This window comes from Anguilla rostrata, chromosome 4, assembly GCF_018555375.3.
Source record: "Anguilla rostrata isolate EN2019 chromosome 4, ASM1855537v3, whole genome shotgun sequence".
NCBI lineage: Eukaryota > Metazoa > Chordata > Actinopteri > Anguilliformes > Anguillidae > Anguilla > Anguilla rostrata.
This window is the reverse complement of record NC_057936.1, coordinates 24,109,189-24,135,392: the sequence shown is the minus strand read 5'-3', so window position 1 is coordinate 24,135,392 and position 26,204 is coordinate 24,109,189. Positions and strand designations below refer to the sequence as shown.

Here is a 26,204-nt window from a genome sequence, read left to right as displayed (position 1 = left end):
TTTTTACCAGAAAACTACTTTAATGAAACACATATTTCCAAACAGATGGTTGGCATTTAATAGAGACTTTGACAATGATCAAGAAGGTAGAGGCTAATAAGTAACATCGCTGCTCCTGGAGACCAAAGGGATTTTCCTCTTTGCCTCCTACAATTATTCACTAAGAACTACATTAATAATGGCTTAAGCAACAAATGTGGAGTACAGGCCACATACAAGCAAACATGGGCCTCTGTTTTCGCGAAGATTAAAATGGATACCACAGAGAGAGACTGCTCGCTCTTTTAAAGTATCTGTGGGTGTTTTCCCTTCTATTCAGTATTGCGTTCTATCTAAACACAGACATGTTTTGGCAGCTTATTTCAAGATGCTACTTCTCTCTGTACTAACACATTACTTGGTACAGCCAAGACCAAGCTGAACCAAACTCATGCTTCAGTGGCCCTTGTGACAACACCAGCCCGATGCAACGTGTGGGATCAACATGTTCAATTTTAAAGAAAAGTTTTTTTGTTTTTTTTGGTGGATTTCCGAAATGAACGTATCTGCCCAAGAATATATAAATGAGAGTGTCAGCTAATTAGCTGGAATACAGCAGTTGGGTCCATATGAAGACTTTATAAAATAATGAAACCCAAAAACCCCTCCAAAAAAAACCAAACAAAATGAGGAAAGAAAAACATTTCAATTGTCTAAAATGCTGCCACTTTTGCACACAGGACAACATGGGCAGCCTCTAAATGGTTGTTATTAAATCTAGATCCATTTGTAATGCAATGGTTCTGCACACACACAATGCAAAATATTTGGACTAAGCCCAGTAACACTGATTTTACAACAGACAAATCTAAAACAAACAAACAAACAAAACAAAAAACATACATTGAGTAAAAAAGGAAATGATGGCAAATAGCATCTTAAACACAGAGGTGGTGAAATGTGGATTGGTTAAAGAGCAGCATGAATGGGAGTTCCATCCTGACTTTCTGACCCAAAGACCACAGAGACTTCTCCACACGTTCTGTGAGAAGAACTTCCAATCTGAACTTCACATAATGGGCATTTCTTCATGCAAATTCACCCAACCCGTTAAACTGTCCTTCGGCAAGTCGTTTGTGTCTGTAAGAACAGATCTGCAAGTAGAGCACCATCTAAACAAGATTAGAGGACATGTAGTCTTTGTGCGTTCACACTTACATCCTCACTTGCATTGAATTTCCTACCACACTGAAAGCGACCAAACAGAATTTATCGTAAGACTACTTCCGCTTCACAACTGCCACAGAGAAGTTTGTTAAACAGTGCTTTAAAAACTTTGTCAGAAGAACACTTCAGAAGAGTTATTGGCCTTAAATGTACGTTGGTAACTCTAGAGATATTACTGAAGGACAAGGGTACCTAATACAGTATAATGAAATGGAGACATGAAGAATGCACTGTGTGTCTACACGTACAGACTTCTAATAACACTGCTATATTCGGAGTTACATAACGTCTACGTCCACCGTAAGCTGACCTATTAGGATACTGTACCATACATAAAATAACCGCCACCACACAGAGTGGGGACTGCAAAATGATATGCATGACCTCAAAGCATTTTCTAAAAGACCTTCTGAAAGATGAATGAAATGACGGGGGGGAAGAAATGTCCCAATTGGCATCCTTTTCGTTCTTCAGGGTTTTCCCCTGTCAAACGGCAAAAGTGGCAACATTTTTAAAGCAGGTTTCATTTTGAAAGCACTGCAGGAAATTCTGATCTAAAGACAGTTATAAGTGAAACTTTTGAGGTTCATTCCGCATCGCTATCGGTATGAAATGAATAAAAATAAAAACAGACCCAACTGCAAAATATGCTGGGAGGTCCGTGACTCAAACACGACAAACACTTCTTGCAAATTTACATCAGAGGCAGAAAATGATGCCATCCAGCTGCTCCTGAAGCTTCTTCTATTGGGTTCTCAGCTGGTAATCTGAAAAATAGAAAGGAAATTATTCATTATCGTTCATTAAACGGAAAGAATGGGAGAGAACATGGAAAAAAAGGGAGTCAGCTCAACCATTCTTCCGTTATCAGCAAGACTGTAAAATGGAACAATGGGAAGTCATCTGTAATATAGAGGCAATTTTCCTAATGGAGATTTCAGCTTGGATCTGGCATGAAACAGTCTGACATTCTGCTCAAATGTTCATGTCACGTGATGGCCGTTAAAACGACAAAGAGGAAGAATACAAGTTGGTAAAGCAGCCATTGAGAGTAATGCATTAAGCATCTAGAGACAACGCCTCTTTCACGGTGTGTTAATGTGACAAACCACATAGATCTGTTCCAGTTCTGCATCCTCTTTTTAAAGAAATGTGTAAAAACTCTACCCTGTCACAGTCTTCCTTGTATTTAATTTGGCAGATTGCTTAATTATTGCTCAATTCCTGCAAGGGTGGACAAAAAGGTCATGCACATAGAGCCCACCAAGCAATGAAAACTATGGAACTCAAATTATATCAGAGGAAAATGCAACAATAACACATCATATTATCAGAAACTATAACAGGTAGGAATAACTTCACAAATAGGACATTCCATAACCCTTAGTTTGCACAATCACACTTCATCTCAAGTTACAAATCCAGGAAATCAAAAATGAAATGATAAGAGCCAGTGAGTATCAGGCAGTATCAGGGCCTGTGTCAGCTGTGTAATCAGCCCTCAGCATAGTGCACAGGTGAAGTACCGTTTCTTCAGAACTACAAATCCCAGCCGGCAGTGAAACCAGGTCCAGGGCTCGGCCTGCTGGGGAGTGCAGTATTCAGTCCCCTGGGGAAGCAGGTGGCCTGCTCACTGAAGCATAGAGGGCAAACAGTGCAGAATGCTGGCCTATGCTGCTTTACATTTGAGGCTTCTTAACCACACACAGGCATGTGATTTCATGGCCTCCCCCCCAGGGCACAACCACAATGGGATGCCCCCCTGGGAGCAAAACACACAGAGCATAGCCTAAATACGACGACAGACACAGCAGAACAGGTCTGTGCATCAGTATAACTTTCTTAAACCTGCAAGACTGGGACTTTATGGGATGCCACAGTAGCTTAACAGTGCAGGACTGTGATGATGTGTTACATTCACTACTTTGTGTGATGTGACGTTAAGCTGAAACTCCATCGAGAATAGGGCCGGTTACAGGCACAGGCGATACAGGCAGTCACACCGAACACCATCTGTCTAGGGGGTGTGCCAAATGGGTCCCAAATCACTATCTCTAACACCCCCTCCAACGATCCGCAATCTAGCCTAAGGTGGCAGAAAGGCTAAAGCCATGCTTGCTCCGGGACTGTGTGTAACATTACAGAAACTCCAAGACCAGCACTGCACGTGCCGTTACATTTTTACTTGAACGTGCGAGAAAGCGACTGCGTGTGCCGCTACATTTCCTCGTCCTTCCTGCGCCCAGCGACTGCGCTTGTGCTCAGAGGTCTGTGTTAAATTTTCTGGTGCTGTGCCTGGAAGTAGGGGGTTACAAGTAAACATCTTAAATACACAAATTTACGATGGAAGCAAAACAGCTGTGTTGAGTTCCTGTTCTTCGGGGGGGAAAGCCAGTTCTGCGGCGCTATCTGCTCTGGGATCTCAGGGGCGTGAGTGGAGGTGAGCCCTGAATCCAGCCTCGCTCGGAGAAGCGCCCAAAGCGCGAGCCGTCGTCCGGTGCGTCACGGTCACGCCGAAACCAAGGCTCGGGCGCGGTAACGCCCGTTCGGTGGAAAGCCTTTCCAAAATCACACTTCGGCTTCGGCGTCTACCACCCACATGCAGCAATAACGTAATAATAACAATATAAGTAATCATTAAAGGAGGTTGTTATGGAAACAGAGCAGCGGGGAATGGTTTGACTGCAAATGACGAAAATGTCAACCTCCTGAGCCCCCCAAAAAAAGTCTGGTTTTCATTTGCCTTTAAATCATATCCGCATTAAGAACAATTAAGTGCAAAGCCTATAGTGGAACAGTGTTTGGTAGTTGCTAGGAGACACGAGAAGAACTTGGAACAATAGTTAATATCCCTCAGCAGAATAATTCTCAGAGGGCTTAATAATATCTTAAATATGTGAATAAATATTTTGAAATGTACTTAGTGGTGAGATTTTTTTTTAACAGTACTTACAAATGAACCGCAAGTACGATCACAAAGCACATAAATCTCCCCTCCTCCATTGCTTTATTACCACTATTCACTCTCCAAGGGTTTCTTCTCAGTTTGACGTGCATTTGTGAGCAACTCATAACGCAAGAGACCTACGACAATCTTACCGCCGTTGATAGAATAAAAGTAAGTGAGAACTAAAGTTTAGCTCAACCACAACACTAATACTGCAAGTTATAATTGACTATAAACTACAATTGATGCGTTTTAATTACGTGGTCATTATCAAAGCGGAATCATTCTCTCATATCCTCTACAGCCGAGTGAACTATGTCAGGAACTTAAATGTGCGACTGATCTCTCTTCAGGTGAGCGGGCTGGCGTTGCCTCTGCATTTAGAGGAAACTACAAAGAGACAACGGGTCCAGATGCCTCTTCTTTCCGGATGGGAAAATGAAACGCTTTAAGAATACCATCATCCAGCCCTTCAAACGCACGCCCGTTTCCTATACGGCTTGAGAGACGTGAACATTAAAGGGTAAAATAAAGCGACCAACGTCTCTGGATTTGAGATGCGGTAATTGGTAGGTAGTGTTGAGAAGCCTTAACTGCACACTCCGGGGAGGTCTCTAATTTAGCCCTAACCCCCCTTTACCCCACCCCCCTTCCCCCCCGGCCAGGCAGGGGGTCCCCCTTCGGAGCACGGCATTGGCTGAGGGCTGAGGGGATGTGCTGACTCTGCTCTGGAGGTCCTGCCGCTGTCATAGGACGTGGCGCGCCATCAGATTCTCGCCGTCCGCAGCGAAGTGCCAGAGAAGCGCGGAGAAACCACAGGGCCGCCAGGGTGGCGTCACTCAGCCCCGTATCCCAGCCACGCCCCACAACCCCCCCCCCCCCATTCCCACGTCCTGGCGCTCCGGCCTACTGTCTACTCGGGCCGCTATCATGCCCAGTGGCTCAACTGCATCAAATTACTCTTTCCCTGCGTCGCTGACATGTAGGCCACAGTGGCCATTTTAGTTACTAAATATTAAGCTGAGCGCAAAAAAACTATCTAGAATATGGCATCCATTGCGGCTCTCTGAACATGAACCAGTAGACAATAAAACAGAGCCACACTCAGACCAACTCCATGTTAGGTAGATGACTGGAATGCATACAATTTTTATCTCCATGTCACAAAAACTAAACCTGCCTCTGAAATGCATGCAGTTCCGTCATCATGTTGACGTCTAATTATTGAAGTTATTGTAATTATTGTGTTGTGATGTCCAACATCATGCATAGCCAGAAAATGTCATTAATCTTAATAAAGCATAATCAAGGACTACTGCCGCCATCACATTATTCGATCCATTTAAGAATTCCCTGTGGCAACAATGAAACAACCGCCTCACACACCTGCACTCATTTCTTTCCCAATTTCCTTCAACAAATATGAAATCTGACATTACCAATATGTCTTTCTTTGATTGCACTGGCTTATTGTGCAAGTTACAGAAGTCAGTCAAATGGCGCATCCGCAGAGACGCACATGCAGCAGTGCTTGAACCGCAAAGCTACGAGCGACTGCAGGGCTGCATGAAACAAAGCCGTCTGTGCTTAAAAGCGCCAGTGGAAAACAGAACCGACCGCAGAGCGAGGGGTAAAGACGGCGTAACGGTGTTATCCGAGTAAACAAACCTTTTCGCTGTTGCAACCGGCGCGTCTTAACGCGGTTGCGCAACGGGCCGATCCCGATCGGGATCAAACGACAATTATTTTCGGTTTTCCTCCCGGCCGCAGTTAGCGCTTCTAACGCAGGGAACTGGCTTGCGCCCACGGCCGCGCGTTCCTTTACCGCTCTCGAGAAGTTCGGCGAGCTCAGAGTAGTTCGCCGATGAAAAGGTAGCGCAAACGGCTGGAGGACGCTGCTGGAATCGCTCCGGAGCTCCGCGCATTAGTCGCGCGCTAACCCCCGAACGGCGCGGTTCAGAGCCGCTGGCACGGACCGAGCTCTCCAGCCGGTCCTCCTCTCCACCCGCCGGGTCACGAGCGCCCCGCCCCGACTCCCCCTGTGCCCCCCTCACTCACACACGCACGCATACATACAAAAGATAACATCGATGTCAAAGTTGCAGAATATTCCTTAAAGAATTCAACGTGCCTTTTTACTCATTTATTCATTTATTCTTTTGCTGATCTGACTTTGCAGAGAACGGAAACATACAGGGAAGGCGTCTCATTCTGATTCTTTAATGATGAAAGTCTTCTAAACAAACTCACAGTTAAAATAGCGTTCATCATTTAAACTGATATGCGCTGGCTGCAGCTCATCAAACCCAGATCGCTTACAGAGATCACAGAGCTGGGCCTAGCGGCAGTTGTTTGAACCAGCAGGCCATTTCCTCACCATCGCCTGCTACACAGTGCAATTCGTTTTCTTCTTCTTCAGTTTTTTTGTTGCATAGTGTCATTAAAGATTAGGACAAGACAAGTGTTATGTTGCACCACCCTGCCACACAGAAATATCAGTGGTTCCGAAGAATTTTAACTCTCATCAGGATGGAAGATTATGCCACTATCAAATCTAATGTATTTGTACTGTGCACTGTGTAACAAAACATTTGTCGCAATAAGGGTTACATGACACCTCACCCTAATTAACTAAGAGATTCTCATGTAACTGAACAAATGTATTGCATCAAAACAGTAATGCAGAGTGAACTAGTACTGTGTTCTGCCTGTGGGACAGGGGTTCAGACCCAGGACCACAAACAGACAAGTGATTCCTCAGACCAGAGATTCAACCCCCCGTTTGGGAAGAATAAAAACAAACTTCCTGTCAAGAAGGCTTCTTCCCAGATGCACACTTTCCTATTGTTGATAGCATAAGTAATTAATACATTGGCCCCGTCTGCGGGGTTCACATTTTTGTATTGAGCCACATAACTCACAGAGCGGCCGTTTGTTCAGTGCGCTCCGACAGCTGGCCGGCAGCGGCCAAGAACAACGGCACAGCCTGGCTGCTTCCTTCCTCTCAATCAGGAGCCCCCAGCTCCCCGAGCCTGGGCCATCTGCGCAGACTGCCCATGAGGACAGGCTGGGCTCGTCTGCGCAGACGGCCCATAAGGACAAGCCCAGCCTGGGCTCATCTGCGCAGACTGCCCATGAGGACAGGCTGGGCTCTCCCAGCCATAGACACCAGTGGCTCATCTGCGCAGACTGCCCATGAGGACAGGCTGGGCTCGTCTGCGCAGACGGCCCATAGACAAGCCAGCCTGGCTCATCTGCGCAGACGCCGAGGACAGGCTGGCTCGTCTGCCAGCGGCCCATAAGACAAGCCGCTGGGCTCATCTGCGCAGACGGCCCATAAGGACAGGCCCAGCCTGGGCTCGCTGCGCATATGGCCCATGAGGACAGGCTGGGCTCGTCTGCGCAGACGGCCCATAAGGACAGGCCCAGCCTGGGCTCATCTGCGCAGACGGCCCATAAGGACAGGCTGGGCTCGTCTGCGCATACGGCCCATGAGGACAGGTAGGGCTCGTCTGCACAGACACCCCATAAGGAAAGGCTGGGCCCGACTGCGCAGACGCCCCATAAGGACAGGCTGGGCTCATTTGCGCAGCGCCCATAGGATGGCCATTTGGCAGACGCCCCATGGACAGGCTGGCTCGCTGCGCAGCGCCCCATAGACAGCTGGGCCTGACTGCGCAGACGCCCATAGCAGCGGGCCCGTCTGCGCAGACGCCCCATAAGGACAAGCTGGGCCCGACTGCGCAGACGCCCCATAAGGACAGGCTGGGCCCGTCTGCGCAGACACCCCATAAGGACAGGACGGGACAGGGCTGGGCTCTTCGCTGCTGAGAGATCTAACACACAGCTAACACGTTCATCGGTCTCCTCCAGCAGACCTTTAATGCCAGCGGCCCCGCATGTGTACACAATGAAGGTCAGCTGGATGAGGTCACACTAAACGCATGACGGTCACCGATTGGCCCGCTCCTGTTCTGTGGCCTTATGGGTCTTCATCCCATCCCAAATCTTTTCAAACAAAGACACTGAGCCAGGTACATAAAGCAAATGAGAAAGCCTTCAGCTGAGTATACAGAGTTGAACTGGACCACTACAGATAAACACCCACAATCTAGTCGAAGAAGTATTTTAAATTTTATGTTATTTTAAAAGAGAACCCCTTTCCTCGTCTCAGAAGAGGTGGGCATCAGTAGGCTTTGGGAATACCTGGACATCTTTGACCATGGTGAGTGAGTGCACTCTTACCTCCGTTCTGAGTGATGTATCGAACCCATGGCAAGGCCTGATATCCACTTTTCTCAATGATCTTCAGGTAGCGCACCTGTGGACACAACAGAGCATCTCACTGACTTTTCCACACAACAGATCTTACTCAGGATGACTAATTAATAGCAACCGTTCACTCAATTCACTGAGTCATTTCAGCCGACCAAGTCAAACAGTTTGCATAATCAGTGTGTGTACTGCAGACACTGAGAAGTGCTATATTTTAGCAGTGGCAGTATTCATCATTTTAGATGTGCTTTATTTTAGTAGGAATGATCGTGCTTATTTTAGATGCACTTTATTTGAGCAGGTACAGTATTGATTATTTTAGATGCACTTTATTTGAGCAGGTACAGTATTGATTATTTTAGATGCACTTTATTTGAGCAGGTACAGTATTCCTTATTTTAGATGCGCTTTATTTAAGTAGGAATGATCTTCCTTATTTTAGATGTGCTTTAATTTCAGCAGGGACAATATCCCGCAATTCAGATGTGCTGTTTTGCAGCTGAATGTGCAATGCCAAGTCTTAGGCAATACTGTGCATGCTGACAAATGGGGGAGAAAAAAACCCATTTTGAGTGAAAGTTAGGGGACCATGAGAATTTTCACACGTTTAAGAGAAAAACAAAAAACATATGAAGAAGTGGTTAAGAAACTGGGTCTATTAATATAAATTAGGGAACCGGCACTTTCTGCTCTAGTGTAACATTTCATACATTTTTCCTCATTGTGAAATTACTAGCTGGTGCCCAGGACACTACGTTGCATAATTTTGCTCAACTGAATGTAGAAAATACCAAGTAAATTCCAGCGAAGGCAGATAAATGAGAGTTCGAATTTGAGGGCAAGATGTTACAGCAAACACAATGGTTTAAATGCATTACTTAACAAGGGACTCAAGGGGAAACCACTTGAATGCAATAATGCAACAAAATGTCAACAATGAATCCAAATTCCTTGTGCGTTCTTACTGGGATTCAACTAAGTTCCTCATCGGTTCTTTTCAGTGTGAGGAAGTACAAGGTGTTCACACACTAGTTCCGTGTGATGCGAACCCTGATAGAAACACAGACACCTTTCTTCAGCGATCAGCAAGTTTTTTACTGCTACATTGTCACCTGCTAAGGAGAAACAGTACACATACACTATGGTTTATCCAAGAAGTTCTGCACCCAAACAAGGGCATCAACTCAACGCTGTTAGGGTATTACCACTAAAAGCTATTACCTTACAATGTGTGTAACACCTTAATGTATGATCTTAAGTAGGATGAGAGAATTATGCAATGGGAAAGTAGAGCTGATTATCTACTGACATGACACAATTGCAGATTGTCAAAACAGCTGGTCATTTGAAATGTACCAATACACAAATGTTAAATAAATGGCAAAGTGAAAAATGATGACATTGCTGTGAACTAACTGCTGCTCATGTTCAATATAACAGTCTGCACTGCCACTGGTGCTTCATCAGATAGAAATGAAATTAATGCAAAACAGTAATCTCCTGTACATGCACCATTTCTCTCGCCATTCACGTACCCTAAAGACTGAGTGTTGCTTAGCAACAATGTGACATTTGACTACAAAAGTATGAATCACAGTCAACTGTGAATTTATCTTAAATGTTGCTAATCTGGCCAGGGTCGGCCTTGTCTCCCTGATGGGCATATCCTTACTTCCTGTTCATCAACTGTTATTAAGGCGACAGCAAATGATTCGTCAGACAGTAGAGGTTTCTTACGCATATATCCCCAGAAATTCCTGTGAACCAGAAGGACTTAACTTAAAAAAAGGACTCAAAAAAGAAAAATAAATAAGAAAACGGCACAAACCAGTTAATCACAGTTACAGTTAATTGAGATCTGACAATGTGAACTTGACTCTGGTACACCACAGCCCAACGCGATTCACATCACTGCTGCATGCGTTATCCACACCATATGGAAAGTCTGGATTTCACACTGGGGAGTGCAGCCTCCCTCCTGGGGGGGACGATCGATCATAACTCGCCCTCAATTATGCGCTGGGACGATGAATGGGGCTCCTCGTGGAGAGGAGCGCGGAGGCGTCTGGCCTCTTCCCCTGTCCCGATGAAGACTGCCGGAGCAGCTGGGAGCCCCGCTCCCTCGACCCCCCCCCCCCCCCCCGCTCCCACCACCCCTCCCCTCCCCCGCACGCGGGAGTGCTTGCCCGGTTTCACAACACTGTTCCGTCCGCTTCCAAGAAACACAAAACTGCGCGGTATTGCAAGAGCAGGGACGTCACAGCGCGCTCCTTCGAGAAGAAGAAAAACCAACATCTGCTCCATTTTTCTTTCAGGATGGGGGGGGGGGGGGGGGAGTCGTCAATCAGTGATTCAACACACTGGATAGAAATACATACTTTAAAATGTACCCAAAAAAATCATAGGTTTTAAAAAAAAAAAAAAAAAATTTTTTTTTTTTTTAAGCCTATCGGGAAAAAACCTCACAGAATCTGTAGTTTATAAAAAGCAACACGACGTTTAAATTTGGTATTCGCGACCGAATTAAACTGAGAGGGCATGCTCGCCGCCGCGGCTACGCCCACCAGCGTCACCCGAGCGGCGTCTAAAGAAGGGACGCCGCTCCCACGGCCTCCCACGCCGGCGATGGGGCACCCCTGCCATCTCGGAGCCCGAACTGGGCGCTCCCTCCCCACGGGGCGCGGCTCCCTCAGGTCCCCACGCCTGTCCCGAATCCGTGCAGCTCGAGGTCGCTCTGGGGTCACCTCCTACCTCACTCACACACACTCAACCGCCAATCTGCTCCCCACGTTCATACTCCTGTTCCAGCGGGAGTATGAATAACCACCAATACTCACGAAACATTCGCTAATATTGATGGACGACTTCAATAGCATACGCAGGTCAACGTTAGCACAAGCGGTTCTGTGCTAGCGCCACACCTGCAATGCACTGAATGTAATTTACGCAACAATGCAATTCCGGCTTTTCAAGGTTCTATGGATTCCCCTCCTTTTTCACTGAAATACATTACGGAAATGTACATTTAGATCACGTTTAGTACAAAAGTGTTTACAGCACACAAGGTACTGAAACAGAACAAGCACCGTGGGTGTTGTATGGGACTGTTGCACTACTGCGGTTTCTAAGCACTTTACCAAACAAAAACACATCATGTAAAATAGAAACAAGATGCACTAACTTTGTGCCACTATGCACATAACTAGGCGGAGCCAAAGGTTACGTGCACCCACAGGGTTACAGACGTCTGCGAACATGAAATGTGTGTTTTTTTTAGTTTTCGGTGTTAAGTGAGGACAGTGAGGCAGGTTCAGCAGGACAGTGTGGCCTAGAATAGCTCCACACTCCCACTGCTCGCTTCTCCAGCTCCCTGATTACAGCGCGGCTTGTTTCTCCTGGACCGACATGACAGGCCGGCCGCTCCGCTTCAGTCGGGCCGGCCCTGCACAGCTTGGGCCTGAGTCACAGGGCTCGCAGCTAAAAGCAGAGCAGGCGCTATATCAGTACAGTGCAGCGCCTTTACTGTATTTGTCACCGCCTTCGGTCCCGTGCTCCCGCCAGCCCTGTCTCTCTCTCTCTCTCTCCTCCCACCCCAACAAAGACGATGATGCCAGCCGAGGTGATGAAGAACACAGCGGGCGTCTGGTCTCGGGCCACGCCCACCGCTCGCTGCACAGGGCAGAGCAGCACATTTCAAGAATTTGTTTTTTTTTTGTGTCATTTTGTTCTCGGTCTCTCGCACAGGGCGGAATTCGAAGTTTCGCAGACGTTTGATAGTCAAGTAATGACTTTGTCATTTCAAAAATAAATCTCCTCGATTTGGCATCTCAGAACGAAACACGAAGACGAACTTCAAACGCCTGCGCTGACGACCGTCCAAAAAGCTGTCAACACAACCAAGAGACTAAAAGTTTACTGCAGTTTTTCAGGTTTCAGCTTGACTCGTTGGCAGGGCTTTTAATACCTGGAGATGCGGGGTGTGATCCTGTCTCTTTATAAGACGAGATCTTTTTCACTCGCATTAAAATCGGATCCAAAATTGCAACAGGGACAACAAAGCTTCAAATGAAACTCCGCAACTCACTGCTTTTTTGTGGCCCTCAACAGACAGAAGTGTTTATGCAGCACATGCAGAAAGACCTGTCTAACCGACCGGTCAGACTCCAGTCTCCGCTAAATGCTAAAGCTGCAATATGCAGTACGGTATCATCGGCCTTTGGCATGTGCTGTGCCGCAGCTACGGGTCACATGGTTCAAAGCCGTCCCCATGGAAACGGCATGCGGCGCAGGCTGCAAACTGGGCCTGATTACACGGCAGCCGGGGGTACGCAGAGTCTGATGTGGCTTCCCCTCCTCCTGCACCCTCCATAAAAACCCACCCAGCCCCTTATTCTACACCGCCATAATCGCCCCTAAACACAACTTCCCTTTTTACGCAGATAAAAAACAGAGAGCGGCTCGGCGCTTGGGGGCTTGTACTTTACATCCTCCACGCAGACCTACTGCTGCATTTAGCGGTGCGATAAAATACAACTTTGATACGCTTTGATATGCAGCCACGTCTAATTACGGGGCTGACCGTGCGCTGCGTGCGCTGCGTGCCCCCCCTCCACACTGCCTTCCTCATTTCATAGGGCATTCGAAACCCGGCGGCGCATGCGCAGGGCCGGCGGCCTGACCTTCTGGACCCGCTCCCTGTAATGAGTGCAGGCGCCGGGCCCCTGAGACGCGCTCTAATTGGGAACAGAGAAACTGTGGCGCGGAGACCGCAGAGACGCCAGGGTTATCTGGAACACCAACGACGCGCGCGGGCGCCGGGCCGGGCTCTGCCAGGGCGGGCTCTCTTATCGGACCCGCTTCGACCGCGGCAGAAGTGGAAGCGCTGTGTTTTTTCCGCGCCCGCGTTCGCTGAAAGAGAAATAGGTCTGCGCCTGCTGAGTGGAAGCAACTCGTCTTCAAGTTCGGACGAGCGTGGACACACGTCTCGCCACGCGGGGCTTCGTCAGAGCGGAAGAGCAGGGGAACACCCTCTGCGCGTGTCGCGGGGGTCAAAGGTCACGGCGGAGCTGGACGCCCGGCGCCCGGCGGCCCTCGGGTGACCCTGGCAGGTGGGCGTGTTCTCCAGCAGCGCCACGAGGTGAAGGGGAAATGGCCACTCCGCCTCAGATGCTCCATTCGATTACAAAAAAAAAAAAAATAAACATATATTTTTCAATTCTTGCCAAAAACTTCCTCATTTGCAGAGAAATTCGGCCTAATGCGATTTCCCTGAGTTTCAGTTCCGCGTGGGATGCCTAATATTCGGCGGAAGGGCCGGGGTAATGCGGGGCGGAGGGGCCCGATGAACGAACGAGGGCCCATAAAATGTCACCGAGCAGGAAGCCCCATCCGCCCGACTCAATCGGCTCTCACACGTCCGTGCGGCACCACCTGTTCCACATATTTCAGTGGCACTGAGAACATAATTATCATATTATCTAGAAAAAAAAACGCTGAACTCTAAGCTTACAGAGTCATCTTAGAACACTTCAAAAGAGAGGGTTAGAGCAGTTCATGAACAATTTGTTCTGTTCGATCTGAACAACTGTTGGCCAGGGTGACAGGGCAGCGACTAATGAAATGGCGGTTTACAGTCTTGTGGCAAGCAAGGATCCTAATATTCCACAGAAGAGATCAGCCCAAACCCACAGCAGAAGTATTGTACATTTCTTCAAGAGTGGCCCGGCATTCAGGGAGATTTAAAAGGCTGTCAAGTGAGAGCATGGTCAAAATGAAATGTGGACATTTTATTAACTTTGCTGAGAAGAGGCTCAAATGAAACTAAGACTCGCTGATGACGTGCTGTAGCTGAGCTACTCTCACAGTGTTGGTCTAGTTTGATACGCTCTTGAGCAGGGTGGCCAACCCTACCGTCCTGTAGGTTTTCACTCCAACCCTAACACAGCACACCTCGTTCAACAGCTCGAGATTAAGTTGAGCTGCTAATTAGTGGTGTGTCACAATTAGAACTGGGAGTGAAAGCCAAAAGGAGGGCAGCTCTGCTGGAACAGGGCTGGGCCGCCCTGCTGTAGAGTTTTACGCACTTTGGTAAAGCACACTGCTCTGACGGAGAGGGCCACCCCAACTCCAGCACTCTGCCTGGGGGCTGCCGTTGACGTTCGGAGGTGAACTTTGATAAGGAACCAGGAAATTAGGAAACAATGATGCAGGGAGCCCGAGCTCCGGCATAATGAAAGGACTTTCCTTTTATTCTTTCTTTCAGGGCCTCGTTTCCCTGGTGGCAGATGGCAGGGCCGATTGCAGCTCCCTGGAGCCTAATGTGGCGACAGAGAGACATCCCCGCCATGCCCCCCCAGCCCGGAGCTCTGTACTTCCCACTGTCTCTCAGTCACAGGCAGCCACTTTCAAACCACTGGAGGAGATGCCACATTCCCTCCAAAACGGCACCATGCTGGTGCCATGACAACCGCACAACTGCAGACTGCTTCCATCTCAAACCACCCGTCTAGTCTTCAACACGGATTTCTAAAAAATGGTGAATTAGATTTCTTTCCAGCAACACATGAATGCTTAAGCCTGATTCATACTTTGTCGCACGACCCTTGCAGCAAGTGTCGCATGACAAAAATGATGTATTTTCAAAGGAAAAAAGTGTTGTAACTCTAGAATTATAGTTATGTCGCAGAACTTACTTTGTCACGCAGCGTTGACTGGACAGCCAGATGGAACACCGAAATTGATTGTCATGGAAACGTTATTATTTTTGGATTATCTGAGTGACAGACTGCCTTGTAGTTTCTGTTTGCATCATTTTTTAAACAAAGGTAGATATAAAATTAATTCTTCCCCTATTTCTCTGTAATTTCACTGGGCGTCGCAATGTTTTCACAGATCATCAGAAGTTTGCCGCCTCGTTACCATAGACAACACAACCCTCTCCACAGCCCTTTGCCGAAGAATAAATGCAAAACGTTGTGCGATACTTTCATTTTTGTCGCGCAGCACTAGTCAAAATGGTAAAGTATAAATTTTTTTAAATGTCAAAAGTATAAATCAGGCTTTATAGTCAGGAGCATGTACAGATTTGATTGGCATTCATCTACCTTCAAGTAGCATTAGAATACAGCTAAAATTCAAGAAAATAGACAATGCTCTTGATTTTGAGTCATTCCTCATGAGACATCTCTGGTGCTTAAGACTTTGAGAGCCTGATGTCATAATCAGTGGCACAACAGTGCCCTCTACTGTTAGTCTTCCTTCCAAGCTCATGTTGTGGTGGAATACAGCCCCCTGCTGGCTGAGTTAGGAATCACAGTCCTCACCTGGATTCCAGAGGTAGTGAAGTAAGGGATTTCAAACTTCACGCTGATGGGAGGTTTTCCTTCCTTGTCCTCGGCCTCCACGCTCGGCAGCCCAAAGTGCGCCCGCATCAGGTACTCCTTTCCACCCTGAGGAGATAAAAAAAGCTCTTCAAGCCTGTGGCTCAAATACCCGAGTGACTACTGTTTCAGACAAAGACGTCAATGACAAATTCTCTTATGCCACATTACAAACTGCAAAAGCAAATATATATATATATGTGATTAGTAAGTCAATACACCTAAATTCAAAGTGAATAAATACCTATAGCTAAAAAAAAAATCTGTGTTCAAATTCAATACATAAGTCCACAGACATGCCAAAAAACCAAACATATATATATATATACAGTTACATTGAACAAATGACCCTCAACTTACAAAGCAGAGATGTTTGGTCCATTAGATATGTGAGAAAAGTGTCTGTGTGACTAAATTAAGTTAGTCAGAGGAAGAAAATAAAACGTAGGTCCTAAAAACTACTGCTGACCTGTGGGTGACCATGTTGTAGGGAGGAACCTGGTAACCCAGGTAACTGTGGCCACCCTACCCCTGAATGTGCCCATGGGGTCCTGAGGCTGTGAGAACCTTCTACTGCCTTCACCAGGAGACACTGGAGAGAAACCCAACTGCATGACAGGCAGCTCCCCATTTTGCGCACCCTGACGTGGCCTCGCCGAGCTGAACAGGTCCTTAATGCTCGTTTGGCACAAGAGATGCCCCAAATAGCAGGAGTCTGTTTGGCCAGAGAGTGCCGAGATAGCGCGCAAGGCAGAAGTGGGCTGCTCTTGGCAGGTGTGTGGGAGCGTGATGAGACACAGGCGCCCTCCTGCAGGTACGCCAGCTCCTTTCGAATTCCGGAAAATTCCGCCGCAAATAAACAGCCCAGAGGCAGCTTTCGCAACACTAACAAGCAAAAAGGCCCCTTCGTCCAAGCCAAACATACCACGCGTAGCATTTTTACCCTCAGTGTAGAAAGTTCACCTCAGCGTATAATAAATCCCACTGAAGCAGCGCCTCAAGCTGTGCTTCCTGCCCACGCAGCGATGCCGCCTGGGGGCGGCTATCTGCTCACCGGGAAGGATTTGATGGACCAGACGATCTCGCTGTTCTCAGGTATCCACTTCACGCTGCCCACCGTGGTCTTGAACTTGGGCGAGTCTGCGTCGGTGGGGACCGGAATGTGGATCTCCACGTTGTTGGCCGTCGACCTCCGTTTGAACTGGCTCTTGGCCTGAGGGAGGGAGAGAGAGCGGCGCGAGGCAGGCGCTCGTTTGAGAAGGCGACGCGGAGAGCGCGCGCAGCAAACCGCAGCGGAACTTCGGCCCTCTGTTTGAAGCAAATCCTGTTTGGTTTAGCGCAATAAACAAGACTTGTTGCCTTTGTACTGCGGTATATAACAACATGTGAATGGAGCTGCTGTAATGCAGAAAGTCAAACACCATATGTGACTGCACTTTGTAGGCAGAGGCAGTTGAATCATTGGCGGTAGACTTGAGAGATGAGTTGCATAGCAGTACAAGTAAATATTACTTATCTGTCAGATGGAGAAAAGCAGGAAAAATGAACAGTTACCTTGATCATATACTCGATTCGGCTATGCGAGTGCTTCTCGATCACAGACTCGATCCAGATCAATGGCTTCACCTGTCAAAGGTAGATTCGCACAAAACAATAATGATTATAAATTCCATCCCTCCTTCCCCACCTCAACTGATGTGTGGAGAGTGTAAGGAGGACAAAATGGCTGCCACTGTCTCCACCTCAGCTGATGTGTGGACAATGCACATGGGCAAAATGGCTGCCACTGTCGCCACCTCAGCTGACGTGTGGACAATGCACAGGGACAAAAATGGCTGCCACTGTTGCCACCTCAGCTGACGTGTGGACAACACACGGGGACAAAATGGCTGCCACCATCGCCACCTCAGCTGATATGTTCAGAGTGTACAGGGAAAAAATGGCTGATACCCTCCCAACCGCAGCTGATGTGTAAGTGAGCGCTCTGGCACAAAATGGCAGCCATTCATCAGACAGGTGGCTGTGGTCAGTTTCCCCCACCACTATACAGCGCATGGAGATCATAAGCTGAAAATGTTATAAAAATCAGCTATGATCAATAATTAATTTTTTTTCCTCCTAGTGCTCATCATTGTACATACATGTGTGTTGAGACGGTAGGACATGAGCTCAAACTCTCCATCTGGTGGAATGAAGGAGATGGTGCGGTCGTTCTCGAAACGGGACAGACGCACGCACTGGTGGAACTTCACGTCCTCCAGCTCCACAGACTTGCTCTTCCCTCCTGTGGAGACGAGAAGGAAACGGTATCAGTGCAGTGCGCTCATGTCTGCGCAAAAGGACGCTCTCCCACGCACGCACAATGGGCTAAGAAATGGATACGATTGCTATTATCCGGACTGCTGCTTCTACAAACTGAACAAAACACACAGCAGCAGACCTGGGTCCTGTTTCCTGAGTTAGCTGGATAATTGCGCTGAGTAAAACCCGGAACCCTCCCAAATCTTGAACATGGACTGAAGTAAAAAGAGCCGTTCTGGGTTTTACTCAGGGCAGTTATCCAGCTAATTTGGTAATTCTGCTTCGTGAAAACCCCCCCCCCCTCCTTCCCGAGGTCAAATCCATTTTGATCCGGGCAAACGTTCACGGAACGTTCATGAGGCGGTTCTGAGGAACTCACGGCCGGTGTTCTCGAACAGAACCTTGTCGTTCAGGCCCAGCCGGAGTTCGGGCATTCCCGACAGGAACACGCGCATCTTTATGGAGCCCACGATCTCGCTGCGCAGCACGTTCCCGTTGGCGCTCACCTACACACAGAGGGAAGGGACGGGTCAAAGTGCCGAGAAGAGAGGTGTTCTGATTCTGAAATCTCAGCCAGCACGCTGGACATGTGATTAACTGAGATATTTAATCTCCATTTAAAAAAAAAACACAGGAGCGGAAGGGAGAGAATGCTAGGGCATAAATAAAGACAGTGGCAACGTTCGGACACTGCTTCCTACCAGGAGATTGACCGACTCGATGACGTCCAGGAAGACTTCGTTTTTCCTGTACTTGATGCCCTCCGACCTCCAGGACACGGCATTGGTTACTGTAGCGGGGGGGCGGGGGGCCCCGGTGTCAAGCTTGTGCCCTTCTTGAGTGATGTACCTGAAGACACGAGCACAAACCGGAGGAGGTGACGAGACAACAATGAAAGGAACTGTCTGCAGCCACGCGCTCCAGCGACGAGCCCCAGCCGTGAGCCAAGCGCGCGCAGTCATAACAAATCCAGCGTCCGGCGCGGAGGAAGCCTGCGACCGATTCGGCGCTGACCCGAGGAGGTCCGCGGTCGCGACAGACGCGTATTCATAAGACGGGAGAGGAAACTCACTCCTGCAGGATCTTGCTGTCTGTGGTCTGGGGATAGCCAAAGTCCATCAGCTCGTCCATCAGCTCGTAGATGATGACAAAGTTGTCCCGGATGCTCTCCTCCTCCAGCTCCTTGAAGTACTCAGAGAACACCTGTTCAAAAAAAACCAAAAAAACAGCAAAGGACCGTGAGCACTCCAAACCCAAGCCTTCTACACACCAGTCTTTCATTCTGTGTGGCTCCCTTACCCTGTCCCTCCATAAAGACAGACTACAAGCTTGTCTATACTAGATAAAACAACAATATGCTTAAGGCCCGTAGTTCCAGGATCCTAGATTTCCTTTACTTACCATGAATTTCAACAAACAAAAGAGAAGATGGGAAAACGCATATGTGCTGAAAAGATTACTTGGATTTATTGGGCTGACAAAGTACAAGGCAAATGACTATCTGTGGAGCAAAGAAGGCTACTGCACAGCCTTATATGCGCTGCCAACGCGTTTTGAGAAACGAACTCGCTTCCTCAGGCAGCACTGGAGAAACCGCCACATTGTGTAATCGATCAAGCCTACAAGAGCAAACAGACAGCAGGACGGCAGCCTTTCTTGCTCCACAGATAGTCATTCGCCTGGTGCGTTGTACACCCAATAAATCTACATCTTTTTTTCAGCACCTAAGTGTTTTTCCACCTTCTCTTTTGTTAAAAATACAGCCTGCCAAATACAAAAATGACTGAAAAGGAAACTGAGGAGGGGATACTGAAAAGCTGTGAATGTCCCAGTTTACACTTCTTTGATTTATTTTCAGAGAGCCGTTCTGTTTGTGGCTGCATTCTTACAAACTCTTATACCTCTAGCATGTTAGGCACGGTATCCATTTCAGAATTTTCTCAAAAGAGGGGGTTTTCCCCCTCAGCTCAGCTCAGGCCAGGCCAGCTTTCACAGCAGTCTGCCTTCAGATTAATCACCCTGATTGATGTCCTTGTGATCTGGCTACAACTTGCACTGAGATAATTCATCCTTTCATTGACTTCTGGGCCAGGGCTGAACGTTTCTGTGTTTAGTGAGAACATGGGCTGCTTCTACTCACACTGCCAATGGGGAGATGATTAATGCCACGATTTTGGTTGTATTGTGTTTTTCAGTATTTTGTGTCTAGGCCTTTGTGGTTCTTCTTTTTTTTTTGTTTTTAAAAAAGGGTCTCTTAATTTGCACTGCTGAAACTCATGGTCCAGAGCTAAAATTTGAAAAACATGTTTGAAAATGTCAACACACATTTAGGACAATTTTGTGGTTGTCACTCAGAAAAGTGGCATGCTCTACAATGTGAATGAACATATGAACTCCACAAAAAAAAAAAAGCTACTTGGCTTTTCCTGGGAATGCCTGTCAGGTATTAAAGTAGGACCCCTCAGAAAGCATTCCAGCTGAGTCTTTTTTTTTTTTGCATTCCTCTCTTCAGACAGAGCTCCATAAGGCGGGTAGATAGAGTTTAGGGATTTCCTTGAACAATTACGCTTTTTGCTGGTCCTGGCCAACAGCTTCCTCATTTGCTGAGGTTTCTGTGCTGCTTGCTATGAGGATCTGATATCACATTTTTTTACAGAGAAGGACAACTTCACAGGGACTAGCCCGAAATAAGGAAGAAGAAAAAACAGCATTTTGATTTGCCATTTCACTCTGAGGAAGAGTCACAGACATCTCCCCTGTTCATTAATACAGTCTTTTGCTCTGAGCTCAGTGTGATCCAGCTCCCATATTTCAGGCTAGTCCCCATTGAGTTGTCCAGGTAAGGAGTCCTTCTCTATAGTTAGACTGTCCTGGCTGTTGAGAACCTATTTAGTCCTCTTTCATATCGCTAGCTCAAAGTACGTAGGGCATCTTCCTTTTATATCCTCTCCAGCATCTCAGGGCATCTGTCCAGCATTTCTTTTCCCTGTTCTGTTGCCAATAAGTACCTCTGTTTTTCAAAGATGAGCAGATACCCCAATTTTCATTTAGTTCTGTGCTTATATTCCAGCAGCAGATACCAGATACATGCTGTGTTTGTTTTGGTGGATAATTTGTGTAGCCTCACTTACCCACTCCAAAATAAGAAGCTATTGGCCCTTGTGGTGCCTTGTTGTATGTTATAAATCCAAAAGCTTTTGGGATTTTGTGTCTGGTTTATATAGCATTCCACATACTGCAGGTAACCCACTCCTTCCTTCTTTTCTGTCCGTGGACTAAAAATGCTTCACAGCTCTGCTTGCAGGTACTGCTCATTATACTCTTTCTTTAAGGAGAATGAAGATGGGCTTCTTGCATTTCAGGTGCAATCAGCTTGTGTGCATCGTGACAGCTACTGAGTTTGTCTGCTCCACGGACCCAGATATCAGCTTCACTTTAACGTTCAAATAGTAGTAGTCTCCACATTTGACAGAGATTGATAAACAGGTACTCAATCTGGTTTGCATTACTTATGTCATTTCCAAGACCTTTTCAGCCAACTTCCAGGTTTTGTATACATTAGGTGACTACTTTTATTAAGTGTGCATTTATCAGTATTTGTAACAGCAGCTTTATGACCTGTTCCACCACCAGCTGGCACATCTTTCACTGACTCCTAAATCTCACAGTGGAATGGCGCTTCTTCATAATTCTTTCCACAACCCGCTCGTAACACCTTTCACATCGAACAAACTATACATGCTGATGATTTGCCAAAATTTTTAAATGTCATTACCCCTCTGATAAACCTATACCACACTGATCAATACTGCCTAAATGCTGGTTGTGTTACCATGTTTCCTTACCTCCACCTGGGTTCAGATAATTAGCAGTCAAAAGACAAAAAAAAAAAAAAAAATCTAATTTCAGAGCTGGAGAGCTCCTATATTTTCCATATTTTTACATTTTTTAAATGATTGTATCTAATGTTGAGTTCATCAGATCAAATACATGTGGGGTGCATGTTTACACTTATTTAAATGTTTGCAATTTATGATCAAATCCACCTATGCTCATATATACCAGTGGGTCTGCGGTTTAAATAAGATAACTCCAATGCGAGATGGCATGTGATTGCCACTAAAGGTACGAACACCAACTATTCTCTCCAATACCAGTTTCTACAAATGAAAAAATATGCAAATGATTCTGCAAATTATTCCTTTTCAAGAAGCCATCCACATATAATAAATCAACAGCATGACATGATCTGAGCCCTTAATTTAAAGAAGATTACCAACAGGTAAACCTTATAGAGTCATGTAAATATGAAAATAATACACACCTGGATTATCTTGTACAGGAAAGAGAAAACCAAGGAGACGCAAGCATTTTTCTTGGATGTAGCAACAACTGACGGAAGATACGTTAAATGAAATAGCTGAATTGATTAATTTTAATCAAGCCACACTTTTTTTGTAAAATCTCAATGGTTGATTTTAGGCTTCATTATAGTTAAGACTCATAAGCACTGATGATGACCAAAGCAGAGATTAAAGCATCAACAAACAAATGGGTTCAACTAACTCATCTCTTTACCCTTACAGGACCAAATAAAAAGCTCCCTAGGCTCATAGCAGCTATATTTTTCTTAAAGCTATTTTCCCCTCCCAATTCGGAATGCTGTATTAGTCGGTCTGTTCTAAGTTTATATTTTGTAGAGCAAAGACACAAATGTGCTCTCATCCAAGGCGTGTGCTGCCAGATGCCACTAATATACAGTCAAGTGCTGCACAGTAAACTTCATGCAAAAATGACACATAGTTTCATTTGAAATATGTGACCTCTTGTTGTCTGAGTTAGAAAGCCGGAGTAACTGAGATCCCACTCATGTTTGAGAAGCCACTGGAAGGATACGGTACAAGTTGTTGTGCTTGATCCACATGAAGCGTACTCCTCCATGGGCCAAGATGGGAGACAAGGTACCCTCTTCCTCCTTGTCCATAAGAATGGGCATGAAGTGCTCAATCTCGGACATATCCACATCTCCTCTGTAGTTACGGCAGATGAGGACCTGTTGAAGGTGAAGAAAACCGTGATAATTAATATCTTATAATCTTCTGGCATTTTCGTACCACTCATTAAACCTGCAGTGCGGTTTCACAGGTATGCTGTTGATTGCCAGGTTTGCAGTATCTCGAAAGACCAACTCTTAACAAAGTTTTTTTTAAATTTGTTTTAATTATGATTCTCACGAAAGCGAAAACTGAGTAAGCTCTATTGTGATATTACAAATCTCCTCGTTTTCAGCAACAGTCCTCCTCGTTCTATGTCTGCTTCCAGTACACCTTATGAGGAGGGTCTTCACACAGAAAAAGAAGGGCCCTGGTACATCTCCTGGTTGAACCTGTGCACGAAAGCGTTGCTTGAAATAGCACTGTCTTTCACAGAAGTCCATCATTCCACTAAAGTGGGCTAGAATCTAATGTTTCATATTTAAAGGTTGAAAAAAAAGGCTTTTTGCTTGGCACAGCCTGAAATCTGCAATGGCACACTTGTGTTTCCTATGGGTAATTATCCAAGTTCAGGGTATAAGCAGTTACCAGAACTACTAATACGCCCACAGCGAGAAAAAGGGCATGCATTCTGCAAGGCAAATCAGAGCCAGGCATCATTAATTCTCTCTGTTCGGACTCCCGTGTCTCCCCCTTTTTCCTTCCCATTTTTATTTAGCGTTATTTATTTTATCTAAACATCAGATTCGTACACAGTTGATCGCTAAAAACATGTAACCCTGAACCCTAAGCGTCTTATTTTTAGCGTATGGTGAATCTCCATCATTTCAATTAAAAAACACTTTACTGTACTATATCCTTCACAGCCGTCCATTGAAGTTCGTCAGCCAGAGGTGACGTATCATAATAAACCCCCACAGGATGAATGACAAATCCCATACTGCACGTTAGCTAGCTAGTTAGCTAACTGACATACGGAAACCTCCAATCAACCATATGACATGGATTTGTTTGACGCTAACGGCTACCTAGCTTATTTATAACGCACAGTATATATACATATGTGCAAAATTAACTACCTATACGAATAGCTAATAATATTTCCACACCTGCCACCAACCACATAACTACCTAGCTAGGCTAATATTGCAGCTTTACGAACCCCACAAAACACCCCAGATGTTTTCTTCCCGTTTTCTTACCTTGCCCTTTAGATCCAAAACATACACCGCACTTGCTGACATTCTGTTTGTCTTTTCACTACCAAAAATAAGGCTACACTGTTGTGGAATAATTTTCAACTAAATCTAAAAAGTGCTTCCATGTAGCTGTTCGGCTACTTCAATACATCCACGACAGAAGCAGACGTAGCCGACAGAATGAGAGAAAGCGGCGACAATTCCGTGCGCGTGCACTGACACGTACCGGAAGAGGGACTCCAGCACGACATCTTTTTCCGGTAAACAGCGAGGTTCCTCTTAAATTGTGTTTCAAGGCCTATCCTTTTGCAGTCAATATGCAATTGCTCACGAATCACCAAACTTTACACGCTGCACGAGTAGGCTCAGGATTTTATTACTGGGGCGTGTCATCAAAATTCTTACTGACAACATGAGATTAATTTCTGACAATTTCCCTATCCACACATTATACAATCTGGATTAAAATTAAAAGATTTCCAAGTGCCAACTGAAGTACCTGCGCAGACTGAAGGGGTTGATCGTACAGCCTCTATTAAATCTGGATTGCAACATTGCTGACCACAAATGAAGCATCCTATGGGAAAATACATTATTGGTCATAACTTCACCATCTGAGGAACAGACCTTTCTTTTTGGTAAGCAACCTAAACCCTGCCTCTGCTCACATGCCACTTCTATTGGTGATTAGGCTCCTGTGACCAGTCTTCCCTGACCCTCCAATGTAGCTCAGCTGGTGGACTGTGAATCCAGATGCTGGCTGCACACCTCAACAAATGTGTGCTAGTGTGTGGTCACCAAAAATTTAAGGGGGTTACAACAGAGACTGGACAAGACGCAAAATTAAAAAAATAAGTGGTCCACACATATACTTTAACATGAACATACACATATGTAAGACTCTAGGTTGCAGAAATAACCTAGCATTATATCCTAGTCCACTTGACTCAATCTCTCGCTGATCAACTAGAGCAGTGGTTCCCAAACTTGTTCCTGGGGCCTTCCTATGTATATATCAGGGGTGCACAACAAGGGCTGATTCGTTTCAGGATTTTGTGCCAACTTCTCTTCTTAATTATTCAATTAGCTCAATCATATCTTGATCTGAAAATTGCATAAGCACCAGCTACAGCTGCAAGCGTATCCTAAAACGTTTACTGTGCTCAAGTCCAGGAGTTAACCAGCCTAGTTTATAGAGCTGTCAAAAAAAACTAAGGTAATTGGTTGGAACAAAAACCAGGACTAGAGTTGTGTACCACTGGTATATATGCTGGTTTTCGTTCCAACCGCAATTTCAGTCCCAGAATTATAACAAGGTGTTAATTTTTGTTCAAAAAAAGTGCTTTTAATGTTCAGATGGATTATTTACCCTCTTAAAACACATTATGTTAGAAATAGCTACATATACAATGAAAAATAAAACCCCCATATTCATATTGTGCTATATTGCAAAAAATTACAAAAAAAGAGGTATATTATTTTAACTTATAAAATTAAAGACTGAGGTAAATCAATCTATTTGGTGAGTGTGTGGACACCTGGCCACTAAAACTAATAATTTGGAAAATAATGAAGAATTCAAAGACAAAACTAATGATAACGAGCCAAACCAGCATCATGTTAATAAGTTTAAAGAAAAGATTTGAAAGAAATTAAACACATGTTCAACAACCTAATTTAGAGCCTATGAACTTCACGCTCTCATTTGATTCAAAAATGTGTTACTACTTCTAATGTAATCGTCTGCAATATAGCACAATCTGAACATGGGAATTTGACTCTTCATAGCTTGCACAGCTACAGCTATTCCTGACATAATTTGGCTTGAGAGGGTAAATAATCTCTCTAAACCCAAAAAGCAATTAAGAAAAAATATATAAATACTGGGATTGCAATTGTGGTT

The 26,204-nt window shown here is 45.8% G+C and overlaps 1 protein-coding gene across 2 annotated transcripts; it reads right to left on the bottom strand.

Moving 5' to 3' along the window:
• On the bottom strand, window positions 1-26,167 carry LOC135252954 (AP-1 complex subunit mu-1). 2 transcript variants are annotated; one of them, XM_064331634.1, is made up of 12 exons: window positions 24,528-26,167; window positions 23,005-23,161; window positions 22,433-22,500; window positions 19,181-19,311; window positions 18,810-18,957; window positions 18,488-18,614; window positions 17,949-18,091; window positions 17,362-17,433; window positions 16,862-17,020; window positions 15,751-15,876; window positions 8,399-8,474; window positions 1-1,973 (listed from the first exon to the last, which is right to left on the bottom strand). In XM_064331634.1, the coding sequence occupies exons 2-12, from the start codon at window positions 23,123-23,125 to the stop codon at window positions 1,951-1,953; spliced, it is 1,194 nt and encodes a 397-aa protein (XP_064187704.1). In that variant the 5' UTR covers window positions 23,126-23,161; window positions 24,528-26,167; the 3' UTR covers window positions 1-1,950. The 2 variants fall into 2 exon arrangements, with proteins under 2 accessions (XP_064187704.1, XP_064187703.1); XM_064331633.1 differs by lacking the exon at window positions 24,528-26,167 and adding an exon at window positions 24,305-24,521.
• Window positions 26,168-26,204: the final 37 nt, after the last annotated feature.